Source organism: Patiria miniata, unplaced genomic scaffold (assembly GCF_015706575.1).
Source record: "Patiria miniata isolate m_02_andy unplaced genomic scaffold, ASM1570657v1 HiC_scaffold_16, whole genome shotgun sequence".
In the NCBI taxonomy this organism is placed as follows: Eukaryota; Metazoa; Echinodermata; class Asteroidea; order Valvatida; family Asterinidae; genus Patiria; species Patiria miniata.
In genome coordinates, this window is record NW_024037054.1 from 8867687 (window position 1) to 8895417 (window position 27731).

Sequence of the window (27731 nt, forward strand, 5' to 3'; positions counted from 1 at the left end):
AAATAATTTTTGACCAAAAACTTGATTATTTTTGCCCAATTTCTCAAAATTCTCGACGTTTGAATACTGAAATGTGCTCCTGGTGCATCAACAGGTATTTCTGAGTCGTTTGCAGAAAAGTCAATTTTTGGCCAAATTTCGGTAAAAATGTAAGGCTAACCCCTTGGTTTTTTTTTCAATTTTGGCCAAAAAATAAAGTTGCTCAAAAATTACACAAAAGATGCCCAAGGTTCCCTTAAACACATTCCTACACATTTCCTGGACAGAAAATTTATACAGTAATTATTCCATAATCACACATGGGTTGATTTTCAATCAATGCATCATTCAAAAACAAAAAAGAATAACTTTTTGCATCGCTAGAAAGGTAGTAGTTAAAAAACAAAACCATTTCCTATTGAGAAATAATTTGCTTAATTTAGTGATGTCAAAAAAGAAACAATAATCAACTGGTTAGCACAATTCAAAACGTACCATGACAATGGCATCTAGGTTCCATCTGAGAGTTTCGCCTTTTTGACAATATGGTACGTGGGTCTTAGCTGCTGTAGTCGTCTCTTCTTGGCTTCCTTCTTGTTCTGATGCTTCTTCTCTTTACGTTTTGCTGCTTGGACTGGATCAGCAACAGCCTGAACATGAGAGGGGGGGAGAACAAGACAATCAATGAATGAGGAAAACAGAGGAAAGGGGTAAAATCTGACTTAATCTTACGTCATGCAAGAGTGTTTTGGTAAGACATATGTGTCAACACACAGAACAATGAATACAACCAAACTGACCATCACAAATTTTCAACAGTGTTTCTGTGTAACAGCTTTGTCATTCACAAGTCTGATAGTTTTCTGCATCATTTAAAAGTTGAATTTAAATCACTTATTCAAAATTATTGCTGTGTTCTTTATTCTTCACAGTTCACAATTCACTTGGTTACAGTTTATTTGAATAGCTTGTGACTTGACTTGAGTCTGGATGACTTGTGATGACATGTGATGACATGTGATGAAATGTGATGACTTGTGATGACTAGTGATGACTTGTGATGACTTATGATAACTTGTGATGACATGATATGACTTATGGTGACTTTAATATCATCATATTAAAGTCCTCACAAGTCAAGAGTCCCTTAAACACGTTCCTACATGTTTCCTGGACAAAGAGTGCCAGTCCAAAGAAATAATGCATAAATTGATATGACTTGTGACTGACTCGATTACAGCTCCTAGGAAAAGTGACTCTAATTTACCTGTAGCGCCCTCTGTTGTTTGCGTTGGATTCTGGTCTGTGTGATGACCCTTTGGACGTCAGCATAAGCATGAGAGAATGTCTCCAATCCCACAAGGCCCTTGATGAGATCCAATGCTTCCTGACAAAGCTGACGAAGATCGTTGTCTGGTGGAGAAATCAAGACAAGAAAGTCAAGTCTGATTACTAAAAACAAATCAAGAAAAGCATCCAGAAAGCAACAATCGTACTTGTTCATTCACAATGAGAGTAATGTCAAGAAGTATCAGTTTCTATAACAGTCTCAGTGAATTGACACAAACTGTGCTATACCTGATATCAGAAACTACTTCTAAAAGATTTAATCAGTGGCTTTTAAAATTTCAATTCATAATTTACACAGATCTCACATTTTTTTTATGGTTCAACACCTTATCAAATTCAACAAAAATCCCTGAATGCATAGTGAATAATATAGTAAAATATTTTTAATGGTATAATTTTAATTTCCCCTTTAAAACATAGGAACTCAAAAGGCTGCTGAAGCTGCATTTCAAACTGTAAATGAATATTCAAATCCGACAAGGCAAACCATCTGATGTAATCGAACATTCAGAATGAAACCGTGCTAAAATTGACATTTGTCCAGCTTTTGTATTCACAAATCATGCTTCTTACTGTTTCTGTTTGACATTGTTCATTGTTTAAAATATTCCCTCAAAAAATAGTTCAGTAGAAGTGTTCACACAATAGATGTGTCTCACCTGCGTGTGACTTTTGATCGCCGATCTCCCGACACATCGGCTTCATCATTAGCTTCAGATAACTGGGCAATCTGTCTCCTCCTACATCCATTGCCATGGCAGCAAGCCACTTGACAACACAAGTCCGTCTCAGGGTCTGTTTGGGTGTCTTGGCTGCCTCTGAGGCAGCGATGCGACACATCCTCCTCAAGAACCAAGTCAAGTCAGCGGGGCTCTGAGTCCGACGTCCAAGTCCTTGTTTGTCCGTGGTGGTGGTATTCTGCTCTGCAGAGAGCTTGGGAGTCCTTTCATCATTTTCATCATCGTTTTCATCTTCACTGTCCGATCTCTCCTCCGTTTGGTAAATCTCAGTTTTATCCGGATACAAACGGAGGATGACTTTTCCAAGGAACACAAGATTTCTCACAACCTGAAATAAATTCAGTCATCAGAATAATTCAATTATCATAATATTATCAAAACACAAAACTGTCAGAAACTAACCAGGTATCTTGTTAATAAAAATGTGAAGACTCAAGAATCTACCTTCTTGGGCTGCAAACATTTCATGTTCTAATTAAAATTGACACGAATTGGATAAATGTCACATCAAAATCACAATGGTCCAAGACATATAGTCGAGTCAATCATAATTTAGGTTACATGTCAATCACAAGTGAGTTCACACATAAGACCAAAAGAACAATAAACCTAAATTACAATGCAAGTGCCCAAATTTGACTGAGAATTAGGCAGAAATATGCTCTCAAGTGCTTATGCTTGAAGTAGATAAATCCTAATGATTTCTTACCTGATCTCCAAGATCTTTGTTCAGCAAGGCCGACTGAAGCTGCTTGCAAAATGTAAAGACTAACTCCCTGACGATTTCCTGTCCATGGTTCAATGGATACTCCACCGCCTCCATTTTACCTGTGACTCCGCCCCTTTCTTTATCAGCCTTCCTCTTGCATTTTGTCTTCTTCCCCATCCGATTCTCATTGGCCGAGGTGTTGGTAGTCCAGGTACCAGACGCAGCTGTCAGCATGGTTCCGGCAATGATGTCTGGTTGTTTAGAAGCAAACAGGTCTCCAAAGAGCTGGGCCGAAACCAGACGCACCCAGGAGTGCGGATGGAGAAGATGAGATTGGATGGAATCTGAAGAAATCAGAAAGGATCCAATTATTTCAAAGTGAATGATGTTTTAGTTTATCCGGTGAAATGGCATTGGAGTTTTGACTAAAACCCTCTGCACTGGTTAGTAAAATACTGGGGTTTCAGTTTTAATGAAATAATCTTATGACTGCTTGTTATTCATTGAATTACATTTCTTTTCTTTTTCAACAGCTTTTGGAAGGGTGAAAATAAATATAAATGATAAAATTTATTCAGATTCAGACAACCTAGAAAAACTTTTCTGATTGTTTTTGCAGGTTCCACTAGCCAAGCTAACCAGTGCTGGCATTTGCTACTGCTTTATCTCACTCCAAACCTTACCCCAGATTGCATTCAGGGTGTTTGTGTACGCCTTGTTGCCGATGATTGAACAGTGTTTAATCATCTTGGCTAACGTTGATAGCAAGTTGAACAACATGTGATCTGTATGTCTCTCCTCCATAGATGTATCATCTGTCTCCATCGCAGACATGCCATCCTGAGCAAGGACAAAATCAAGAGAAATTCATCATCGTAACCATTTTGTTAGGGGGGGGGGGTAGGGAGGTTGACAGGAAACAGTGTGGGTCCAGAATTCTTGTAAGCGGGAACTCAACAATTTCAAGAAGTGTTTAACCCTTACTCTATTTCAGCCTCCAAAAAAAACAGTCACTTGTAGAGAATGCCCAAATGCACCTGTTTACTGGGTGAATTTTACTACATGGGTGAATAGCCACACTCCAAGCAATACCAAGGCAATCGTCTGCTAAGCCCATGCCTACCTTCAGCAACCCATCTGGTGTGATATGCTCCTGTATCTGAGGAAGTATGTCATCCAACCGTCGCTGGAAACCTGCCTCCTCGGCATCGACAAAGATGCCACAAAGCTGTGAGGCAAGACGCTGATGGGCTGGATTGTCGTCATGGAGCCAGTGGGTTGCCATGGTGAAGAGTTCATCTCTCTTCTCCACCCGTAGCTGGAAAAACAAACCGACAAAAACAAAACATAAAAAGTAGGCCAAGAATTATGATAGGCCAATGAAATAAATAATAATCTGTATTCAATTTCTTGTAAAGATTAAAAACCTGGCTATTTCTGACACAATTTGAGGGGAAAACTTTAGACCGGTTGCTCTGAAGTTAATTTCCATTCAACTGACAATTCTTTTGTAGGTTGAGGTAGCTTGCTCCAGTGGTAACTCTACTGTCTGAATGATGCCTTATCTAATGACTTCATGAGTGAAAAAATAAAAATTCTACACTGTATGGCATTCCAATTTTTATAATTTTTTTTGGACAAAATAAAAACATTATTTCTTTACCTTCTGTAGCAATGACTTGATGGCCAATGCAGTGATCTTGCGACATTTAGCTGATTCATCATTGACAAGTCTGGTTGCCATGGGAATAAAAAACATTCCAGCATATGTCTCCAATGTTTTCTGTATTTATTGCACAAAGAGAAAGTAGATGTTTCAATCAAACATGTTTTTTTTTTTTCATTATAAACTGTTTAATTAACAGTTTTAATACCAAAAAGCTGCAATTATAATGCACTGGTACTGCTCAGAGTATTACACTCGAAGGGCATCTACAAGAAACTTTAAGAATTATACTAATTTTCTACAAACATCAACAGATAATTTTAATTTGTTTAATGGAATTTAGGTATTACTACACCTGTGAATTATGGAAAGTAATTACTGTATAAAATGTAAACGTCTAATTACGATTAAATTTGCTCATTCCATAAATATTACCCCAAAAGGAGGATTTCTGACCTGTGGGAATGATGAGAAGATAGTGGCCAGCATCTCCAGCGAGGATTCACGGCCAGTCTCAAGGTCAAAGTTCAACTGTCTGACATAGAACTCTAGGTGGCGCTTCAGTTTGTTCCCAAGAGGGTAGTCCAGAAGGAAATTCAGTACAACCTGTGAAAGAAGAAACATGCAAGAAATATTGCTGGTTTGGTTATAACAAAAAAAAGTACAAAATCAAAACATCAGATTTTGCTTACTTTAAAACTTATATTTTTTTTAGGTCTTTAGAATTAGACAGTCATTTTCAAATATTTCTTATTTCTCATCAATTTATGTCCACACTCCTTATTTAAAAACAACGACTAGATAAATGTCCAATAAATAATTGCAACCACAAAGATATAACCGCCAGTCAATTTAAAAGTATAGTCAAAAGGTTCATTTGAAAAGCTTGTGATGGGACTGGATGACTTGTGAAGACTTATGACAGACTCAACTACAGCCTTGCCCCAAAACTGTAAACATTCAAAAATCTATCTTACAATTCTTGAAATCTTACTTATGGTTAGGGTGGAACATTCTTGGTACAAAGAAAAGCTTGAAATCCTACTTATGCTCAGTCTTTACTATACCTGTCTGCATTGTAATCTGACTGAAGGACTCTCTGATGTAATCGATAGCTGAGCAACCTTCTTCATCACATCGTGCATCTCGGGTACAATCAACTTCCTCGACAGAATAGCCTGATGAAAACAAAACAGAATTGATTTTCAGGTGAATAAAGCTACTAGACAGAAGTGTGATTTGAACCTGCAACCTTTAAAAACTGCACAGGTGTTTGACAGACTGAGCTATCAAGCCCTCAGTTTGCATTCTCTCAGGTGAGGAAAGTACCGCTATGGCAGTCTTAATGCCTCAGCATCATAGTAGGTGAGGCTGTGATCTCATTTTAAGAGAAGGATATTCTTGGACCATGCTCCTTTTTGTGAGTGCATAAGACCTTCTTCATGCCAAGAATAGAAAGCCAGGTGTTAACCATTTACCTTGAGTAGACCAAATGCCGTGGCTTGTCTGGTGTGATCATGCATGTCTTCCTCTGCATAGGTCAGTAGAACCTGTAGTTGTTTCTCATCGATCATGTGTTGCTTCACATCACGGACTAGCACTGTGACAGCCTACAAACAATCACAAGTCAATCACAAGTCAGTCACAAGTCAGTCACAAATAGAACACAAGTCAATCACAAGTCAATTGCAAGTGTATCACAAGTAAAGCACATGTCAAATACAGTACACGTAAATCACTAGTCAACCATGAGTCAAGCACGGATGAATTTCAAGTCAAGCACAAGCCAATCACATAGCAATTAAAATTTTAACACAAGTTTATCACAAGTCAATCACAAGATGATTATCTTATGATTGACTTGTGATAGAAGTAAAAAACAAGTCAATCACACATGTCAATCACAAGTCAAGCAGTCTTAAGTCAAGTCACAAGCTTTTCCAATAATTTGCAACATCAGGCATTCCTTTCTCACTGTTAATCCCCTAAACTTGAGACAAGACTTGTGAGAGACTCAACTACAACTCTAAATTCAATTTATATTTATTCCATTCATTCTGCTAGAATAACATGGCTTTATAATTAATTTCCGATTTGAGGTTTTAAATGAACGATATCAAAAACATATGTTTCGTTCATCTGACCTTGAAACAGCTGACGACGATGTCAAAGTTAGCTCCTTTTGCTGCTCCCGCCATCGCGTGGGTGTGCAGGATTTTGAAGAGTATCTTCGTCAATCTGAATGCACTTTTGCTGATGGAGGGCAGAGGGTATCGTAGCATCCATGTGATGCAACGGAGGGCCACTACTGTCACCTAGACAAAGGATGCCATGGATGTCAAAAGAATGAAAAAAGATGAGTTCTGAGGCTCAGATGTGTTCTACCTTTAAAATATGAGAACAAGCAGACAATTGTATGCTGTCTTCTATGAAACTGTTGGACATTTTTACACGTCCATAAAAAATATTTCACATATCGGCAATGAGAAACGGTTGTTGAAGGCATCGTTTGGTCTAGAGAAGCAAGTATGGAGATTTGAGTATGCAATTACTATCGTATCGATTCTCTAGTTGGAGAGCTAATTGCAGAAGAACCAGGGTTAAATGAAAAGAACTGGGTTCTAAATGAAGATCTGAGATGAGCAGGATTTAACTGACCTTGGTATATTTGGAAGTGAGTGAGTCCATGAGGATGGGAATAAATGGATCCAACATCTGAAGGTGTTGCTGGTTAGATGGAGACAGCTTGGATCGCTTCAGATTCATGTGCAACAACTGAAGTCAAATGCAAAAAGAACAAGTTACTTGCTATCAATAATTGTTTTCAAAGAAGGACCAAACACTACACGTGCAAAATAACTTATCTGAACCACCAGTAACACACAGTTGAAAATCATACATTATATCAGAAGTGAAAATAATGAACTAATGTTAGCAAACCAGTTTATTCCTAATCACACATTTTTAACCTGATTTTCCAATCGACTGTGAATACAAACATGATTTTATAAACGCTGCAAGGATTTTTTAGTACAAAATGAAATGAATACACATTTCTGTTCCAGTGCTAGCTTAAATTTACTTCATCATAAGCCAATAAAAATTGTTATGAAGTTTTTGGAGGTGGGTAGTCTTACCTGCAATCCAAACTCAACAATGAGGTGCATGTTGGTCTTTTTGCTGACTTTGGGTGCGACTCCGCCCTTCTTAGGGGTTGGTGGGAGGAGATAACAGCTTTCTGGGCCAGCCTGGGGGTCCGGTGGTTTGGTCTTGGCCTTGTCACTGTCAAATGCAAAAACAATTCAAGAAAATCGTTACAAACCAACATATATTTTGTGACGTAAATGAGTATGAACAATTCTTCATAAAGTGATTCTCATTCTTGGGACGCTTGATTGGGACAAAGGGAAATGTTCCTTAGAATGTAGGATTAAATTTTTGGACTCCAAAAAAAGGTAACAAAGTAAATATTACAAAAAAGGCATTCAATGTTCAATTATATAAGGTGTTTATTTAGAATTAATGTTTACTTCATTAACAGTGATGAGCAGAGGTTTGTGTCATGTTCTGGCAACAATCAACGGTTCATACCTGTCACTGGGGTTGAGGAATGGAATGGTCTCCGTTGCCAGTCCGTGAATATAGATCAACATAGCATCCACAGTAATGCCTGGATTGGCTATCAGGCCCATAGTCACATGCTTCAGGACATCCGTAGCCTTACGCACAACCTTGTGCTTGTGGCTTACTTCAAGAATCTGTAACAGGTTTTTGAGATTAGTTTGGAAACTTATTAAACAATTCTGTCCAACCTAAACCTTTTTTTTACAAAGTCCCAAACGTTTCCCAAAATTTGCAGCTAAACAGTTGCAAACGTTGCAAATGGTCGCCTTCTTTTGTGCATAGCCATTGGGTTACTGTTGGCAACATTTGCATTGCTTGCGTGAGTGGGACGCACCCCTGATTTGAGGGAATTCAGTCAATAGATACAGGTTGGCACAAGAGTTACATCCCAAACAAATTATTCTTAAAAAGCAACAGTACAACACATAATTAAAGAACGCCAATCATTATGACAAAAGAATGAAAATCAAAACCACTACCATTTGGAACTAAGGCGAAATAGTTCTTTGAACAGTTTTCTTGAATCCAGTTTAGCCATTGTAAAATCTTAATCCACATATTACACGGCAAACTACAGAAATAAACGATTAATGGAGAAAAATGAAAATCAAAGTAAAACCAACCTCTTTGAGTGGGATTAAAAGCTGTGTCAGTGAACTCTGACCTATGACCTTAGCTATCATCTCATAGGAGTCATATCCCTTGATGCTGCGAGCCTCTACCAGTTTACCCACAATGCCTTCTACTTCCTTCTCATCAGCTACTTCGCCAAATAGCTCCTTGTTGATCACCTACAAAAGTACACAAGTGCAACACGGTAGAAAATCAGCAAACAAGAACTTCTTTGGTTATGAAACACATGATATTGTCGGTTGCTGTTGCTGCTCCAGCCACTATTTTGGAGTTGACGCTATTTCTCTTTTTGCTGCTGCTGTTGTTGCTGCTGCTACTGAAGCTGCTGTGTTTCTAGTATAAGGTGAAAGTATTATCCCCTTACCTCAATCATTGAGTGAATGCTGGTGTCAAGATCTCCTGGTTTGAGTGTTGGTAAGGCGCTGTGTAGGAGAGCGTGTAGGGTGAAACTCAGAACGTGGAGCTAGAGCAGAGAACGGATAAATATGACACAGTGATTATCACATCAATCAAATAGTTCTAAATATTAATATTACATATGTTTGAGCAGTTGGGTTTCTCGAATCTAATTCTGCCATTTTTTTAAATGTGAATTAAAACACCATATGACAAACTTCAGAAATAAGTTATTGTTTGGGGCAATGAAAAATATAAAAAAAAACAGTCAATTTCTTTTGTTCGACTTTCTAATTAAATGCATGTGTGATTAGTGATTTCTAAAAACAAACATTACGTATGTTTGGACAGTTGGGTTTGGTCAGTGGTACTTTCTCTAATGGTTAATTTCGGCTGTAGAACACACCATGCGGAATACTTCTCAGTCACTATTCATTCAAATACATTTTTTTTAATAAATACTATCAGCATCACCTCCCAAAAACTGAAACTCCACTGTTACCTATTTAAAGCCTCCTTGGCCAGACTAAAGTACATGAAAACATGAAATTCATGGCCATGATTTTTCAGAAACAAATTCCAAGACTGACCTGATATCCCCTTGTCAAGGCATGACACAGCTCCTTCAGGATAAAAGGGAAGTATTTCACCCCCAGTGATGCAAGGATCTTCACCAGAGTGTCTCTGCTAACATCTCTGACGTCTTTAGCTCGACTCTTCAGCATCTGACACACCTTGACTAGGACTCCAGGCAGGCTACGGTGCAGAGTTTTCTTGGGTAAGGCTTGTAGGAGTTTGACCATAGCTAAGGCGATGGGAACACGGAGGATTTCTTCATCATCAGCGATGCTGTAGCGAGCTTTCTTGTGGTGTTCTTCGCTCTTAACCTAAAATTGTAAATTCAAATTGTGTTTAGATAAAGCTTCGATATATTTCGGCCCAAACAATATGGCCGTCATATAAAATTGTATCTTGTCAAATAACTGATTGTTTTTCATCCATTTTTTTGGTCAAACATTTTCCATCTACCTTGTTCGTGAGTGTCTTGTGTAGCTTTGGTAGGATGCTGGCAACAATGATGCGATGGATCTTGGTTGCCAAGGCAACATTATTCTTGAGTTTGTCTGCATCTTCATGTGAATCCAGCTCTGCTGTGTCTTCATTTTCTTCATCATCACCTTCATCGTCGTCCTCATCTACATCTTTCTCATTGACGACTTCTTTATTTTCACCTTCATTGTTACTTTTTGCATCAGTTGATTTATCATTGTCACCTCCACGATCTGGTATGGGAGCAGACAAATAATATTCATAACTGAAGACCTTTATGGCTAAGCAGCTAAGCACAGAAAACAGTTGCTTACAAAAACGGGTTACCAGCCACAATTCCGTGTGGTGATTACTGCTTGGCACTGGTTCCCAGCTCATTTTTGCTTAGAATAAAGGTTTGCACAGCAATCATTTCTGCTTATCTCTCCATGAAATTAGGAACAATTAAATGGTACTCAGAAATAAATACCAATTTGCTGGGGGGTCTTCTGAGCAATTTACAAATAGAAGAAGTATGACTTAACAATTTAATTCTTGTTTTACTATTAACACAAAAAGCCCTACCTTCAGATGAATCTTGACTAGGTTTGGCAGACGTTTTGCCAACCTGTACGGACTCTACTCCTTCAGAGAGCGATAGATCAAAATGAAATCCATCCAAGACAGCAACAACTAACCTAAAACAAATCAAAACGAGAAAAAGATAACAATTACATTTAAAGTAAAATATGTAAGTTTAGTAACTATACGAAGGTCACAATGCCGGTATGGCTTCAAGGATTGAACCAGTGCTGTTGTTGAGTCCACCAGTCTTGGAAGTTATTTAAGTGAACAGTGACAAAGGCATTCCTGTCTTGCTGTGAATCCCTTGTGACGTTTGACCAGACTTGTGAATGGACTTGTAATGGACTTACAACATTGGATTGCACATGCAACAAATTTGAATCCAAATTTGGTTCACAGCATTGACAAGGGGAAAAAAACATGATTATTCATTAGGTGTCTTTTGTTACCTCACAGCCGTTTTCTGTTGATCTATGCTTCGCATGACAAGCCGCAAGTACTGCTGTAGTATCAGGTAGTACCATCGCCATGGTAACTGCCCAGCAACGGCTCCCACAGCACCAATGGCCTCAATGACAAGGTTGGGGTTCTTGGCAGCTATCGTCTGGTCAAAGATGAGAGCTGTTGCCATGGGTAACAGGAACTGATAGAGGGCGCTGTAGGTGAGATCACCCTGTCTGGCATGGAGTGCTAGACGACGGAGGGCTCGCATCCTTCGATGATGCTGCAATCAATCAAATAAAACAAAGTACTGATCATAGATTTCAGGAGCAGTTCTAGACATTTTATAAAATTGAAGTCACAACTTTTTTAGCTTCTTGTTTGAAAGACCTCAGAAATGTTCAAGGAAAATATCTCAGAATCAGTTTACGTAACATTTTTTACTGTATTGGGGTGAACAAAATTTGCAAAGATGAATTGAGCATAAAGATCAACATGAGCTGTAGATATGTTTGCAATCGAAAAACAGATTTTAAACACAACAGTTTTTAACTGTAAACTTCAAGGTTTTGAGAGTACCTGTATGTGTCTGATGTTCTCAAAGAAATCTTTTTCTATGTCCGTATCCTGCAGGATTCTCATACATTGGAACTGAGGATGATCTGGGAACAGCTGGACAATGTCTGAGAGAAGACAAATCATCTCATGTCTGGCGTTCTGTCAGGAAATCACAAATTGGTTTCAAATCAGTAAAAATATCTGACAAATAGTAAATTGCTTGCTGATTACTGATTTGGGAGTCAAGTCCTCATGGGTCAAATCACAAGTCAATCACATGTCAAATTACAAGCACATATCACACCAAATCACAAGTCAGTCATAAGTCAAATCACAAATCTGTCACAATTCAAATCACAAGTCAAATTACAAGTCCATCATAAGTCAAAGTGTAGGTCCGTCAAAATTCAAATAAAAATGCGACCACATGTAAGCTGAAAAGAAACACTGGATTGACAAAGCAGTGCCTCTGTTACAATTCATTAGCTTGAGATCAACTGACTGTTGACTAACAAAGACTTCATATCTCATTTTATATTTTGCGGGCTGAAAATAAAAACGAATATCTAATGTCAGACAAACTCCAAGATACATTACCTCTGACTTTAATCTCAATGCATCCCTGATTGCTGGAGCATATTTGTGGATGACAATGCCATTGAAATGTTCAGTGTTTAGTTCCTCGGATGATAACTTCTGTAGAAGTGCCTTCAGGAAATGGGCCGAGTTATCTCGCATGGACATGTCTTCAATCTAAAAACAAAAAGGAATTGATAAAATTGTTAAAAAACTTATATCTAAAGACTGCAAGATGATTACCGGACATAACAATAATACTCTGGAAAATTTAGTAAGACCGTCAATTTAAACTATTTACCATTACTCTTTGTATTTCTTGTAATGCATCTCGAAATGCACACCTTACTTAAAAAGAATTCAAAAATAAACTATAAGTTTTACTTGACAATGGAACATTGTACCTACCAATAGATTATTGAGCACAAATCTATGAATGATTGAATACTTAAAATTAAACCTAAAAGTCTACATGTAGCTTTGCTTCTTTAAATATCATCTGTAAGAATTTGTGTGTGATGAGAGTAAAACAGAGTTATAAAAGTGTAAACCAAAATGTTACACATATTACAATTTCTTTAGTCATTTAATAAGAAAACAGTTTACCTTCATGATCATGTAGAAGCAGTTGTATATAATTGGAGTCACAAATGCTATGTCAACCGTTGCCATAGCAGCAAGTCTCTCATTGGCTAATTTGAATCCAGCCAGCCTATAGGCATAATCTGGCTCATCAATGTGTTTCCGATCCCAAGAATTCAACTGTTTCATGAGACGAGCGAGGTCCCCAAGGTCCGGGTTGCTCTGTGCCATCGCTGCGAAGACCTCACAGAGAACAGCTCGAGACTGCCGGAACGTCAGACGATAGAACAGTGCTGACAAGGTTCTGAGATTTGTAATGTCAAAAAGCGCATTCAGTCAACTTTGTTTGGTAAAACAAGGGCGGTTCAAAACTCTGTAAGAACATAGTTGTATATTAACTTAAGTGAGGTATCGCACAGATTTTCTCAAGCAACTACAGGGGGAAAAATGTGAAATGCATTGCATGTACATAATACATATGCATTACAGTTGACAAATTTGATATGCTTATAAATATACAAAATATTGGACCTTTTAACACATTTCATCAATATGAAGGTAAACATCTGCCTTAATGACTTGACTTAACAAACCTGGAAACCCAGAACTTACCCCAAGAAGTCCGCAGGATTCTCACATAACTTGATCACATTTCTGACTGTATGTAGAATGTCCAGCTCAGTAGTCTGGCAAAACAAAGGAAACAACTTCAATCAAATTCAGGCTTATTTTTATCAAGAGAAACATATGCTTTTAGTTCTACTTCCAAAATTTGGATCCTAAATTAAACAAGAAGGATTGCCTATGAAATTTCCAGTAAAAACAAGGGAAAAATGAACATGTTTGAGTTGCAAATTTACCTCATGTTTTTCATTTGTTCTCCTCAAGAAGGGTAGAAGTAGACTAACCAACACTGCACTCTGCTCAGGATCACTGATGTACAAGCTTATCCTGTCAACAACAAAAAAATGACAAAACTTGTCAAATATGTCTAGACCCCAGCTGAAATTGGGTCAAAGGGTTGAAGTGTGATAAAGCCTGACAACATGGTTACACCCTTCTCTTGGCTAGTAGATATCTCTGCCAGTTAATAAAAGGAATATTCCCCATCATCAACATTGAATAATAGTCAAACAGTAACATATTCATATATTCATACTATCATGAATGCATATATTCATATATTCAGAATACGATATGAATACTGACTTGGATAGTATGTTGAGGTCTTTCATGGGTAGACTTCTTCTGTCTTCTTTCGTCTGAGTGCAGCGACTGACTGATGAGCTGAGATATTGCAGAACAGCAGGTACATACGGGAAGAGTAGCTTAGTTCCATAGCTGGGTGGCTCTGGAAAGATATATAATAAAGTTGGAACTTAGTTAAACCATCTATTCTCTTTTGTTGGACAAGTCTTGTCAAGGAATCCTCGTGGTATGGGTTCAAAACACCATTTTTACCCGATTTTTTTACTTTTCTAATCTGAGGCTTTGGAGGATTTTTTATTTAAAGGGAAATAAAGACCGAATTTCATTTTGTTCAAATTCATTTTTTTGCTAATTTTATATTTTTCCTCATGTTTTTCAGAGAAGAAAAGTCCAATATGTCATAACGTATACCCCATGCGAATGTCGTTTAGGAAAAAAAAATTGCCGGTCCAAGAGGTTGCATGATTACAATGTGACCGAATGCATTCTATTGGAGTCACATTGACAAATTGAATGATGTAAAAATATGTCAGATCTATCACACGTACCTGTAAACTCTCTGTCTTCAATCTTGACATCAATAAGGTCATTGACCTGGAGGTCGTCATCGACGTCTTGTCCATCCTCAATCCCAGAATCCTCCTTCATAAGAAGTTGCTCTACAATCTCCATCACCATGGCAACCACGGAGGCGGAGACGGTTGATGCAGACAGGAGAGCAGTGACGCTTGGAAGGATGGTGCAACTTGGCCTGGTGGGGTGATGCTTGGCCAAAAGAGAATGGAATCTGAAAGAAAATCAAAATCACACAAAGTTTTTAATTCATTTCAGATCATCTGAACCAAAGATTTTACAGGTATTACACAAAACCAATATCACAAGTAAACAAAAACAAAAAGTAACAGAATTTATTTGTTGACAAATCAATTTCCTACCTGGGATTTTTACTCCAGACCAGGATTAGCTTCAGTAACGGGGTGGGACTCGCAAGGCACTCATTGGCTAAGCTGTCAATCTGAGGCCACACCGCTGCCTCAAAGATACAGTCAATCTCATTGGCTGAGAATGGGTGCTGCTCAAAGATCCCAAAGAATTCAACCAATCGCAGGAGGGCTAGCTGACGCAGTTTCTTCAGTTGGCCAATGGCATAGGTTTGGATCTGCAAGGATTGAACACAAAGTTAACTTTTGTGTCCTTTCACCAAAATTAAATTTTCAATGAATACAACTGCTTAATATCAACTGAACAGGAATTTTAATGCCTCTGTGACATTAGAGAACATAAAAGCTTTTTCTAATATAAAGTTTGAAAATGTACAACCACAAAATTGCAAGAGTACAAGAAAATGAGCTTTACTCGGCAGAAAACAAAACAATTCTCAGAAATACAAGTCAAAAACAAATTATACGACGAGAGACTTTGGGAGATAACCTGTTTTGTGAGGTAAAAATTAATAATGTAACAAGCAGTAACAAAAACCAATAAAACTTCAAGGCATCTTTGTGCTTAATCTTGGCCAACATGAGGCTTTTCTGTTGCTGCCTTTTAGTTTAATATTTTTATGTCAAATTTTTTTAAATTTTTTTTAACACACCTGATTTCTCTGGTCTAGTAACTGTGCGTAGCTGGCAAGCACAGTTATAACTAGATGAAGAATCTTGGAAGCAAATGGTTCGATCCGATGACCCAACTTACTGAAGATTACTCCGATGGTGTCCAATATACTACAAGATAGGACAAACAGAAATAGGATTGTGACACAGAAACAGCTGTTACCAATTAATTACTGACTGTATTGACCTGAAACATGCCAATCGTCAAAGAAAGAGGGCCTTACATTTCAATAATCCTAATAATAAGATCTTTCACTAGGATACAAACGTCAGGTACTTTGATTTCTGCAAAAGAAATGTGTTCAATATTTTCTTCAACTACTTTCATGTCAACTACAAAACTTGAGAATTAGAACAAACTTGGAAATACGTACAATTTAAAAAAACAAACCAGTTTTTCCAGCCTCTGCTTACCTTTGTTGTTTCTTCAGAGGAATGACAGCGGATGGGTGCAAGGAATCAAGAAAATCAGTCATCATCAAATGACAGTCACCTACAGACAGAAAAAACAGACAATAAATTAAAGTAAATTTGAAAAATATCAACTCATGCTTTAGAACAGTGTTTTGGTTATTTTTGAACTACAGGTTTCACATTGCTGCTGCCATCACTGAGTTGGCCCATGAGTGAAAGTGATTACGTGCCCCAGATTGATAAACAGGGTAAAAAAATCTGCAAGTTGTATAAGATGAAAGCTACGCAAGTCGCTTTGAAACAAAACAAGCACAGGAACCATCAAACACACCAGGCCCTTGATTGATACCTTTCAGGATGAGTTGGCATGGCTCCAAGACTAGATCCAGAAACACACTCATCTCACTGGAGGAAGAACCAGCAATGAAACGTAGAATGGTAGCACGACGAACAGCGCCCCCACTCTTCCCTTGGGTGCCAGGTCCTGTCTTGCTCATCATTTTACCATAGAGAATCCTGCAAAGATAAAAGTTATGAGTTTCAACAAAGAATGATTTAAGCATCTTATACTTAATTGACCAGAGCATCCCAGAAAAAGACTAAAAAAAATGGGGGGGGGGGTGCAATTTAAATACAACATTTCCAACTTCTGGATCTCACCTCAGAAGAATTGGTAACAGCCCCTCCCTGTGATTGTCTGCCACTACACCCGTCGTTTCATCGATGCTGAACTGGACGAGTGTCTCGCGGAATTTCTTATCCTCCATGAGTGCTTCTAGACTGTCGCGGTAGGGAGTCAGGTAGGGATGGTTGTAGGTCATCAGGCAGGATAAGACTACCTTCTGGATGTCCGGGAAATTACTTGACAGCAACTGGAGATAATGGCCAAAAAAAAGGATTATAAATTATCCTTTCATTTTAATTTAATGTGACTTCACATACATGTGTTAGCAGTAGAAGTTGCAAAAAAATTATGATAATTCAAAATAGTTGTTAAGGTGATGAATTTTAAAGTGATATAACTTACATCAAAATAGAGCTTTCGTAGCTGTGGCTCCTTATACATTGACTTGGGATCCTTGAATTTGCTGAAGAGCTGAAGATAGGCTACCAATGCTCTGAAAAAAAACAATGAAGTAAAATATATCTGTTTTAAAAAGTAAAGGTTTTCACAGAAGGTTTGAAGTAACATGTAAGTATTACTGTTACATCTCAAAGTGTGGTCACTAAAAGGAAAAGCGAAAAAAGACTCATCTTTATTGACTTCATCTCCCAAGGACAAAATTCTCTTCAGGATTTTTACCTGTACACAGAGCCTTTTCCTATCTTCTTTCTCCCTCTCTTTAGACTTCGTCTTGGAGTTTCATCAACATCCTCCGTCTGATGTAAGCTCATGTCAAGTCCAGTCTTTGTTCTGATGTCTTGAGTTGGAGCATTGTTGACATTGGATGGGTGATACTCATTTCTAAGTTGAAGATGATTATCAACAAAATTGTTTTATTCACTTAACAGAAATTGGGATGGCAAATCAAACAAGGAAAGAGAAAATGATGTACTTTATACAGTAACTATTGTAACTCAATGTTAAAGGTTTCACAAGATATGGAACAAAGCATATGCACAATTTGGTATGCGGTCAGCAAAAGAAGAAATTGTAGGCTGCACACAACTTCTTACGCTGTTTTCAGTTTTCAAGGAGTAAACATGAAGATTAAACCTACTCCATTACTGTTCAACTGTGTATTAGGATTCTCATTTCATATTATCTGAAACACAACCAGAGTAACATTGCAAAGTCAGGCAAAAGATTTGTCTAAAAAAAAGCATCTTACTCAATAAATCTGAAGACAAGTGGTACGAGATCCCTTGACCTGCCCTCAGCACGCTCAGCAAACTGAGCCATTGCTTTCCACATCAACTGACGTACATTCCAATGGTCTTGTCGATCTGCATCTGCAACACTCTCTGCTTGAACCCTACTGAATAATGCTGAGAGATCGTCAGAGTTTGGGCTTAGAACTTCCATGGAATCATTCAGATTGAGGTTTGTTGTCGTTTCTCTGTAAGATGACTCAAGCAATGTTGCCATCTTCTGTAGGTGATCCGTGTAGACAGACCAGAAGCATTTCTTGTCCATGCCATACGCGTGGGTTCTGAATTAATCAAATGTTGAACACAAAATTTAGCCACTATTCTACTTTCAGACCTAAAAAAAATATGAGGGGTTTGTTTAAGAAAATAAATTACTCACTTTATCATTTCCATGATGGGTTGCCATAGCAATTGGAAGTTTATGTAGAGCGATCCAATGAGATACCTCAAGGCAACCTGACAAAAAAAGAGACAAACACCTGATTAAAAATGACAGAATTCAACGCATATTGCCATCAATGTTGTGAATCCCACCATAAATTGATGATGATTAAACTATCCAAAATCTGTCGTTTATGAGGAGCACCTGGTTATTGTAGTCAGCAGTTCGCTGTTGTCTACTGTATACTCTCCTCATCTGCCAATTGTGGCCAACAAAGCACAGCTGTGTCATGAACACCTGTCAATTGGGGGATCACCTGTTTACCATTGCCACCTGTCCAATGTGGCCACCTGTCCAATGTGGCCACCTGTCCAATGTGGCCACCTGTCCAATGTGGCCACCTGTCCAATGTGGCCACCTGTCCAATGTGGCCACCTGTCCAATGTGGCCACCTGTCCAATGTGGCCACCTGTCCAATGTGGCCACCTGTCCAATGTGACCACCTGTCCAATGTGGACACCTGCCGGTGTTTACTTCAACACTGTTCCTATTATAACGCACCTCTTTATACTCTCCCAGTGGTACGTTTGGCTGCACGGCATCATAACTCAATCTCTGCAGTAGCTTCTGCTTTTCCCTGTAATCTTCAATAGTCGCTGGGACAAGCTCTGCATCCAAACACAGCTTGAAGACGCAAACTTGACGAGTATGCTAAGATTGAAAAGGAGGGATTTAAAAACGTGAAAATCAATATTATTTTGATAGAAGGTTGAAGACAGAATTGAATGGAGTGGGATTCGAACCAGTGATCTGGAACACAGTACCGATGCTCTATCAACTGAGTTTTCTAGGTCTAAGTTGTAAATGACGTTGTTCATGCAGTACTTTTCTGAAGTCGATTTCCCTTTACAATGTTTTTAAGAGATACCAAAGAAATTCAGTTTCATTGTTGTTTTTTAAATAGCAGAATTGTTTTCTAATATTTCTACTCACCAGGTCTGGTATGGTAGGGAGTTTGACTGGGAACTGGGATAATATCCGTAGGGTCAACGTCCGAACCTACCAAGAAAATAATGAAAAAGATAAAAAAGCAAAGTTCTTAAAAGAACTCAGTCAGAGAAATGTACTAAGTTTTGTGGAATCTGTTCAAATATTTGATCGAACCTTCTTGTGTGGAGAGGACAGATTGGGCTGTAGAGCTGGGAGAATGAGCTTCAGTTTATCTGCAGCGAGAAAGCTGCCATCCTGGTCTCTGAGTAGCTGGGTAATGTACAGATCTCCTATCAGAAGGGCATGTACACATGTGGGGTTGGTTCTGTGAGAAAAAAAATGTCAAATAGTCAAAAATAATTTTCACTCTTTTTAGTTTATTTTCTTTCAAACTACTTGGCAGCACAACACACCTCAGTTGTGGTAAATTTGCTATCTTTGACAATTTACAGACTAACAATGATAAGTACTAAAAGTAAACAATCATTTGCGACTTCCATACCAAAACCAGCAAACAAAACCCAATCTCTTGCTATAAAGTGTCTGATGTAAGCACGGGGTACCACATTTTATAAATGGTGGGTCATCCTGCGACCTAGCATTTCTCTCTTAACAAAACAAAGACAATAAGTACCTCAGAATATTCCACACAAAGTCTTCCTGTACTAAGGACTGCATGGGTTGCCCCTGGCCACACTGTAGCAATGAGCACACGGCCACCGACAGCAGATACAGAAGCATGTCTGAACAAATAAACACAAACAAAATGAGAACATCAGTTTTCTGGTTTTAGGACACTCGGAAAAAAACCCGGAGAGTTGAAAGAGACATGAACCAGAGGCCATTGTCAAAAATTTTCATAACATTTGATCTATTAATCAAGTTGTAAATTTATGAATTCCTAAGGCATTAAAAATGCTGAAGTCACATACCTTTGACTGTCTCATCTTTCTGATTTTCAGCAACATCCCCCAATGTCGTTATGAGACTCTTGAGTTTGGGAACAACTCTCGCCTTGTCAAGAGGTCTGTCAAAAGAGGAAGGAAAAAACACACTCTGTAAGTGGTTAATTATTACATAATTATACCTGCGCACTACTAGCAACATGGGTTTGCATGAAGACAGCCAAACAATGATTCTTGCAAAAAGTTGCTCCTACATGTAATTCTCGTTTTAGAAATCTCAGGTGAATTACAACAATCTTCAGAATAAAACCTTGTCTTACCTGGTGCTAGGCAAACACACGAGGGCAGCCCACAACACTGATACTACGTTGTCTTGTCTCAGTAACTCGGGACTGAATTCAAGGAGGGACAGGAGATATTCTGGGAAGTTGTCCGCTCGTTTCTTGTTCTTCTTGCTCTTGGATTGGCTATTTAACAAATAAGATATTATCAATTCTTCAATGTTGTTCAACTTCGAGAATCTATCCTTTCAACAGTTGTCATGTCTGACAACAACTCAATCTAATGTATAACATTTAACAACTCAGTTCTTACCTTTTATAAACATCAAAACTGAAGTCCATGAGGTATGGCTCATGACTTTCCAGAACTGATCCATCTGTTGTTGAGGACTGCTTATGGAGCACCAGACTACACAGTGTGTGTAGGATGTCATGGTTTGATGAGGTAGACTTGCCGCCAATCCCAGTATGGCAAAAATGCAGCAAAGGGTGCAATATATCCTAAGTAATATGGTAAGAAACAGTAAGCATGCATTATCAGCAGTTGAAATCGTCAAGTTGATGTGGAAAAGCTTAAATGAGACTGGTTGAAACTAAGGTCAGTTGGAGGAAAACCTACTGATTTCCGACACAAAATGTTGACAGATCTATGATGCAGGCAAACTGAACAAACAAAAAGAAACTGATGGGACAAACCTTTTCAAATGAGCGCATGGAGAAAAGTTGCAGGCTGAATCCCAAAACCTGTAGCTGTGAGTAGTGGCTGCTGAACACCTACAAAGACAAAAATTGAAAGGAGAAATCAAATCTTAAGATAATGTTAGCCCTGATCCATGGACTTACTGCCTTTTTCTGATTCCTTGCCATTAAATTTGTGGCTACAGGTGAGTGCAGTATTGGAGCAATTTAATACTCACTGATCTGACAAGATGGGTAATGACATCATTGCGTATGTCACACTGGCTTGCATTGAGTAGAGCTGCTGTTAGATCTAACAAAGTGTCACCACACTGGCCGGGTAGTATGCTGCCCTCTAGCAACGTCAAAAGGACCTGAAATTGGGCGGCGAGGAAATAAGAAATAAATCTAAAAGTTTAGAAGAAGCCAATTGGGAAATATGCTTCTGCACCCCGCTAAATCACATGATTTCAAAAGATGATAGGGTAAACATTGCCAAATTCAAAGTTTAAAGTCTATTCTCATATTTGTTTGTTTAATGCAAACTGTATTCACGTATTTCCACACTAAAACTTTGTTCTTTTATGAAGAATGACCTTCTATTATTGCAGCAGCCATTCTGTGCATGCTTATGATAACATTAAACTCTCGAGATTATAATAATAATAATAATAATATCAAAAATGTGTACTTATAAAGCGCATGTAACTACCATTATTGGTGCTCAAGGCGCTACATCATTAGTACCCTGCTCATTGGGCCAATGAAACATTCCTAAGACAATCTCAGCTCCCTAGGGAGTATACAGCTCGATGCTCCCATTTCAGCACAAAGCAGCTAAAGTCAATCAAAACAACCATCTCTGCCCTCACAGGTACCCATTTACTCCTGGGCGGGGAGAACCAATGAGTGACAAAGTGTCTTGCCCAAGGGCGCACACGCCAGTAACCCCAGATTGGACTTGAATCCACAACCTGTAGAATTACCCGCAGATCACAAATGCAATGCTCCAGAGAGTGACCCAAGCGAACACAGCCAATAACAAAAGAAGTTGGTGAACAGCGCAACAGAGGTAACTTACTTCTGCATATGTGTCTGGTTGTTTGATCAGATATCCGCTGTGATGTCCTATCCACTGAGTGGTTAGTGCTAGTAATCTGTCGAGTTGATCAGCGATTTGTACTTTCCGGTCAGTGTCTGCCTCAGCAGTGAAGAGTTTGTGCATTGCACTCACACAACTCTGTGGAAAAAGAGAAATACTTAATTTATAATGCGACAATGGTGTCTTTAAAAATGACGTTATTTCTTATGTACCTTATTTTTCGCAAACATCTGATTTAAAAAAAAAATCTGTACTTGACAAGAACATATTCTGTTCATAACTTTTATAGAGAAACTGGTAAGACAAGTTTTTTTTTAAAAGTCACTCATTTGGAATGAGTTACCAAAGACAAAGATGGACTGCATTCATGGCATATGATATGATATTCTGTTTTGAAAATAAATCAACTTGGACGGCTAAAATGTTACACTTTCAGGAATCTATCATTTTTGGAAACGGAAGCTGGAGGTATTTATGGAAATTCTAACTTTTCAGAATCTGGGGAGCAATTTTAATCATTGGAATTACTTGTTTTGGAGGAAAGGTAAATTTTCTCGAAATTATTCTTGAAATATATGTATTACCTTCAGCACACTGCCTATGACACCGGCGTGTTCAGGAGACGTCCATTCAGCCATAAATTCAAACGCAGCTTGAAGAGTCTCCAAGACAAGTTGCCATGGTAACTGACATGTTGATTCAACTGATGCCTGGATCGGACCCAGTTTACTCAACAAGATAGGGAGGACCTGCCAAATCACAAAATATTGTTGAGGGTTTTGTGTTTCACATTGGACATCCTATTTGAATTTCTAAAATGCAGAGGAAAGCTGTGTGCAGAAATTAAGAATTGTTTTTCATATTTTTCACATTTTTCATAAACTGGTCACAACAACAAAATTTGTGCCAATCAAGTTGAGTAACTGAACAATTTCTCATTAGCATCAATAATTTACTGAATATTCATAAAGCTTTGTTTCAATAACATTACTAGGATAGGTAGAAGAATCACATTTGCAACAAATTAAATAAGAATTACTTAAGTTTTAAAAACTTTTGGTTCAATTAATCACTTGGAGTTAGCAATTTAGATGGTTCGCATCGGCAGGGATAAAAAAGATATTTCTGGGAAAAAAACCCAAACAAATTAGTTTAAAAAAGAAGAAAATAGTCAGGTTACCTTTTCAGTACATGAGTGGAATTGTGTCTTGACTCCTTTTATCATTTCAAAGAATAGTCTTCCAAAACCTGTGCTTTGCTGTAAGGAATACAAACAAAATGCTGAATTAAACAAATGTAAGACTGAAACTTCTACAATTTTCATTTCAAGCTTAATATAAACAAAAATAATATAAAAAAAATTGAGGAAACTTACATCAGGGTTTTCTTCTAATCTAGCTAGCATCATATTGAACAAGGCATCATGGTCTTTGACTTTACGCATGAGGAAGGCAAAGCTCTCGGCAGCAAAGTTGCGAATGTGGTCCCTCTGACTATCAGCTAAGAGAGGCGAGTACAACCTGTAAGAAAGAATTCATGGCAATATGACCAAATTGTACAATGGTTTGAAATACAAGCTAGTCAGGACACTGCTGGTGTCTCCCTGTTCACAGAATTTAAAAATACAATCAGGCATCAGACATTTTTCGACAAAGTACCACATTTGTGGAAAACAAAAACTGAAGTGCGCAGTCAAGTTTGCAGCTGTGTGACAGCTAAAAAGGAAAAATTGTTTATATATATTGTTTTTGTGTCTAATTTCACTCCCTCTTATATGTAAAAACTATAGAACAGCCTGTTCAAGCTGGGGACGCACTTTGCTGCTCCTTTCAACGAACCGAGAAGCTCCAAATGGAGTGCTAATACTCCAGGTTTTTGAGATATATTTTATCCTGCTTACTTGTATTAAAAAAAAACTTTACAACTTCATGAATGATAACAATGGGTACTGGTATTACACTGTATTGAATGGTAATTACTTCTTGGCGACTTCACAAAAACATACAGTGCTGGAGCGGTTTTGGGCGGTACAGGCGGTAAGACACAGCGTGGTTTGGGATGGTACAGTAATAAACAGGTTACAAGATTCAGCTACATGTAGAATACCTAAAGACATCATGGATATCTCTGACAAGATATCGCCAGAGGAACTTGAAGAGGTATCCGAAGGCTCGGAAGGCATTCTCCAAGAGCTCAGTGTCTTGAGTGTTCAGCAAGGAGACGATGATGTGAAAGAAGTCGGGAAAGTGTGGATAGAAGTCAGTCTGTAGGTCCCGGGCCAGTTGAACCAGTAAGCTGGAATGGGAAAAGGGTAATTCAAAACAATCCTTGAGATAGAGGCAGAATTTGACAAAATCAGGCAAAATATTAAAAGTGACAAGAATCAAACATATATATTAAAACCGTCAAACCTCCTCTTCTGGCTGACAAATTGAAAAATGCTCTCAAAGCAGTTAAAATCAATCAAGTGACTCTTTTGTAACTGTTAGGAACCCTGTGCCTGCACAAAGCAGGATTGACTGGCTGTGACTGCTTGTGTAACATGATACAGTCACGCTTTGAATGCAAGTGATTGATAAGCCAGCTGTACCTACCAGTTACCTGCTTTTGTCTGTTGATGGAATTGACTAGTCAGCACTCACCGTATATGTGGTGTGACTGTTGGTGACTAGCCTCTCTATAAAGGCACTGCAAGGGTAGTGCATTGATTTTTGACAGTCTGTGGCTACTTTTAAGCAGAAAGTGGTTTTGACCATTCAGTTCCCCAAAATGATTTGCCTTACTCCAAGAGAGGTTGGTGAGCCAGGCTTCCTTTCTTCTGGAGATGTTTCTTGAGAGCTGTGATGATCTCATCTTCATGGTGCACTAACTGAGCAAAACTGTCTACTTGTCCTGAGATGTCGCTGGTGAAATTACCTGATGAAAAGATAAACACAAATTCCAAGGGATGAGTACAGCCATTCCACAAGTGATGTCAAAAACAATTTGAAAAGAGACTACAAATTCAAAAGGAGTAATATGGATAGATGAACCAACTGAAAACAGCTCTATCATTAAAAGGAATGATTTAAGGTTTATCTGCTCACCAAAATCTTGAGTACAATTGAGATCGGTCCATTTGGCCAGGCCAGCAGCAAAGAAGGAATCTGCATCCTTTTAAGACAAATTATTCCATATATTATTAAGCATTACATAAACACAATAAAAAAAATTGAACACAGCAGCACTCATGTTACAAGACTGAAGCCTTCTAAAAAGATTTTGAGAATTCAATTGTCGGGGGATGTCAATTCAACACAAAATCACTTGGGGCAGAGAAAGAGAAAAATGGAAGAATTTCACATCAGTTGCAATCTTTTGGCATCAAAAAAGGAGACTAACATTTTAAAAGGAAAAAGGGGAAACTAGAAACTTACTTCTTTGAATTAATTTTTTTTCTAAATTATTTAGGTCAATGTTACCCCAAACATTTCTTTCAAACATTGTCAACTGTCAACACAACAAACCATAATGCAAAAATAAGGCTGCAAATTATTAAGCACCGCCCTCTCCTTAATAAAAAGTTCAATTCATTCAAATTTTCAATAATTTGGCTTCAAATTGGAATATTTGGCTTACCTCAGGCTGTTGCTCTGTGCGTCCTCCTTTACGGATTACATCGATGTTGATATTTGATATGCGCTCAGAAAATGTTTGAAACTGGAATTAAAAATATAATTAACATGGTCTATCACCAACTTGCAATAAAACCGGGCACCTTAGCCTGATGAAGACCTAGTGTGTGCATGAAATAAAGAAACGTCAATGTTATTATAATACGTGTAAAGGTACCATTAAGGAGACACGTTATCAGGTTATCGTTATTTCTTCGCTCGATGGGAGACATGGGTCATTAGGGAGACATTTTCATGTCTCCCTAATGTCCCAGCCTCCCTTTAGAGGCAAAATTTTATTGTCGCAATTAGATTATATTTGTTGCTTGTGGTCTAATTAGTAAACATACCGAAAATTCGTGGAAAAGGACAAGGGAATATTGGGCTGAGTGATAGGGCCAGGGTAGCCCCATAATGTGGCCAGTTTACTGGACTGCCTCCGTAAACATAGGCCACACGTCCGCCATCTTGGAATCTGACTCGCCGAAATTTTGAAAGTGATTTCCACATTGCGACTTTAAACCCAGTTCATTTATGCTTTAAAAATACACTTACCCTCTTAATAACAAAATTAGAACCTGCTGCCAGTGTCAGTTGCCCAGCTGCTGCGTAATTTACGACATTTTCTGGACCATTCTTGGCAACTTGGTCCAACCGTGGAGCTATCTCCATGGTCCAACTGAACAATGCCCTCGCGCAGATCGTTCACCTGTCAATCACGCGTGCAGGACGCACGCCGCAGGCCCAGTGGTAGTCCGGTTCCCAGACCAAAAGATTCTGACTATTCCTAGGATCAGGAATAGTCAGAATCTTTTGGTCTGGGAACCGGACTACCACTGGGCCTGCGGCGTGCGTCCTGCACGCGTGATTGACAGGTGAACGATCTGCGCGAGGGCATTGTTCAGTTGGACCATGGAGATAGCTCCACGGTTGGACCAAGTTGCCAAGAATGGTCCAGAAAATGTCGTAAATTACGCAGCAGCTGGGCAACTGACACTGGCAGCAGGTTCTAATTTTGTTATTAAGAGGGTAAGTGTATTTTTAAAGCATAAATGAACTGGGTTAAAAGTCGCAATGTGGAAATCACTTTCAAAATTTCGGCGAGTCAGATTCCAAGATGGCAGACGTGTGGCCTATGTTTACGGAGGCAGTCCAGTAAACTGGCCACATTATGGGGCTAGGGCCAGGGCACATTTAAGTTTGAAAAATTGTGTGCACAAGTCTATGGGGATGTCCCCGTCCCCCAAATGTCCAATCCAGGGTAATTAATATTATAATTATTATTATTATTATTACGCTCTATATAGCGATAGAAAATTAGAACCCCCTTTTTCAGACATTTACTTTTTGTGTAATTTCGTGTTGCAATTCAGTTCAGACTTCAGATACGCAAACATGTGCAAAAAATGACAAAAAAATATGAACCAGCTGACCAGGCTGTGCCTGTACTGTGCACAGAATCGTGCGGTAGGCCGGCTGGCCCAACATTTGCCCTACTTTCCAAAACAAATCATTCTCATTTAACTAATGAAACATTCCCCTCGTTTCTTGAATAAACGGAAGCTCACCTTATACGTGTTCGTATTTCTATGGTAAGAAGATTTCGTCTTCATTTTGCCTTCATTTGTGTGAAAAAAGGGATAAAAAGGAAGCTCAAAAACTTGCACATGTTGCAAATTGCGCCCTCTATAGTCAAGAGTTATGACATGAATGACGTCAAGGAGATACCCGACTATGGAAACTGATAACGTAAACTTATGATTA

General features: G+C 38.5%; 1 protein-coding gene across 1 annotated transcript; it reads right to left on the reverse strand.

The window, feature by feature from the left end:
• Positions 1-6: 6 nt before the first annotated feature.
• On the reverse strand, positions 7-27686 carry LOC119722902 (small subunit processome component 20 homolog). Its single transcript, XM_038193304.1, has 54 exons — positions 27536-27686; positions 25933-26013; positions 25401-25467; positions 25098-25230; positions 24421-24609; positions 23690-23834; positions 23495-23572; positions 22899-23063; positions 22294-22452; positions 21452-21586; positions 21231-21308; positions 20848-21035; positions 20574-20720; positions 20281-20375; positions 19983-20091; positions 19523-19673; positions 19352-19417; positions 18920-19069; positions 18356-18432; positions 17937-18257; positions 17408-17569; positions 17132-17222; positions 16765-16976; positions 16454-16620; positions 16105-16183; positions 15672-15801; positions 15013-15236; positions 14626-14864; positions 14078-14219; positions 13729-13819; positions 13481-13554; positions 12893-13172; positions 12308-12463; positions 11732-11869; positions 11161-11435; positions 10712-10824; positions 10127-10380; positions 9688-9984; positions 9066-9164; positions 8692-8859; positions 8036-8202; positions 7582-7726; positions 7103-7219; positions 6589-6759; positions 5923-6054; positions 5512-5622; positions 4901-5050; positions 4442-4561; positions 3902-4096; positions 3462-3618; positions 2779-3122; positions 1989-2397; positions 1247-1392; positions 7-629 (listed from the first exon to the last, which is right to left on the reverse strand). Exons 1-54 carry the CDS (start codon positions 27578-27580, stop codon positions 489-491), a joined length of 8475 nt encoding a protein of 2824 aa, XP_038049232.1. The 5' UTR covers positions 27581-27686; the 3' UTR covers positions 7-488.
• Between the last annotated feature and the right edge of the window lie 45 nt (positions 27687-27731).